General features: G+C 49.8%; 1 protein-coding gene across 1 annotated transcript; it reads left to right on the top strand.

The window, feature by feature from the left end:
- Positions 1-24: 24 nt before the first annotated feature.
- SPRG_09993 (hypothetical protein) lies at positions 25-262 on the top strand (the record flags this gene model as incomplete). The annotated part of the gene is made up of 2 exons (XM_012350747.1): positions 25-175; positions 222-262. Coding segments are annotated over 2 exons (192 nt in total), but the record flags the coding sequence as incomplete, so codon positions are not given.
- Between the last annotated feature and the right edge of the window lie 555 nt (positions 263-817).

Consider the following 817-nt stretch of genomic DNA (forward strand, 5'->3'; position numbering starts at 1 on the left):
GCGGACGACCGAGATCGCATCAAGCTCCCGCTGCCAGTCAAAGTCGTCCAGCGCTACGTAGACCACCTCACGCAATACAACTCGCACAACCACGTCAACGGCGCCAAGAGCGCGCTTTTCTTCTTGCACAAGGACGTCTGCGCGATCTCGCCTGAGCTTGACGCGATGATGACGAGTATGTCTCTATATTACGACAGCCATGGACTCTGACAACTCGTTAGAATTTTTGCATGGGTACAAGCCGGACGTTGCGACGTACTAGTACAAGCAAAAGGGCCAGATGAAGATGACCGAAGGCAATGAGCCGCTCTCTAAGGAGGGTACGTCTCGCGAATGATTCCGTAGCTGTCTTACCAAATGCCAATGTTACTAGGCTACATGTATCTCGCCGAGACAGCTATAAAACCAAGCAGAGATCCTCTTCATGATGGCCCATGCATTCCTCGTGTTTTGTAAAATAGCAAGCTTCGTCTATGCAAAGGATCGATCATACCGGTACTTGTCCCTGGCTGCCCAGGGACTTCTTGTGTGTCCCCACGTCATGGCCTCCCGTATTTAATAAATACGTATCATGTTTAACAGGTATCAGCCATTTCGCCAGAATTTCGTAAAACGCCACCTTTATTAAATAGCAACAAGAAGAATGTTGCTGTTCGGCCGTGCCCGGTGCAACCTCGTCTGATGACACGGACGAGTAAACGTGCCCCATCAGAGCCGCCCAGTGTCGCATAGTTAGAGATATCAGGTGGAAATAGGTAGCTCTGTAGCCAGATGGATGAACGGAAGCTTGAGCTTTCTTTACAGTGCAAAAGACTAG

This window comes from Saprolegnia parasitica (genome assembly GCF_000151545.1).
Source record: "Saprolegnia parasitica CBS 223.65 unplaced genomic scaffold supercont2.69, whole genome shotgun sequence".
In the NCBI taxonomy this organism is placed as follows: Eukaryota; Oomycota; class Saprolegniomycetes; order Saprolegniales; family Saprolegniaceae; genus Saprolegnia; species Saprolegnia parasitica.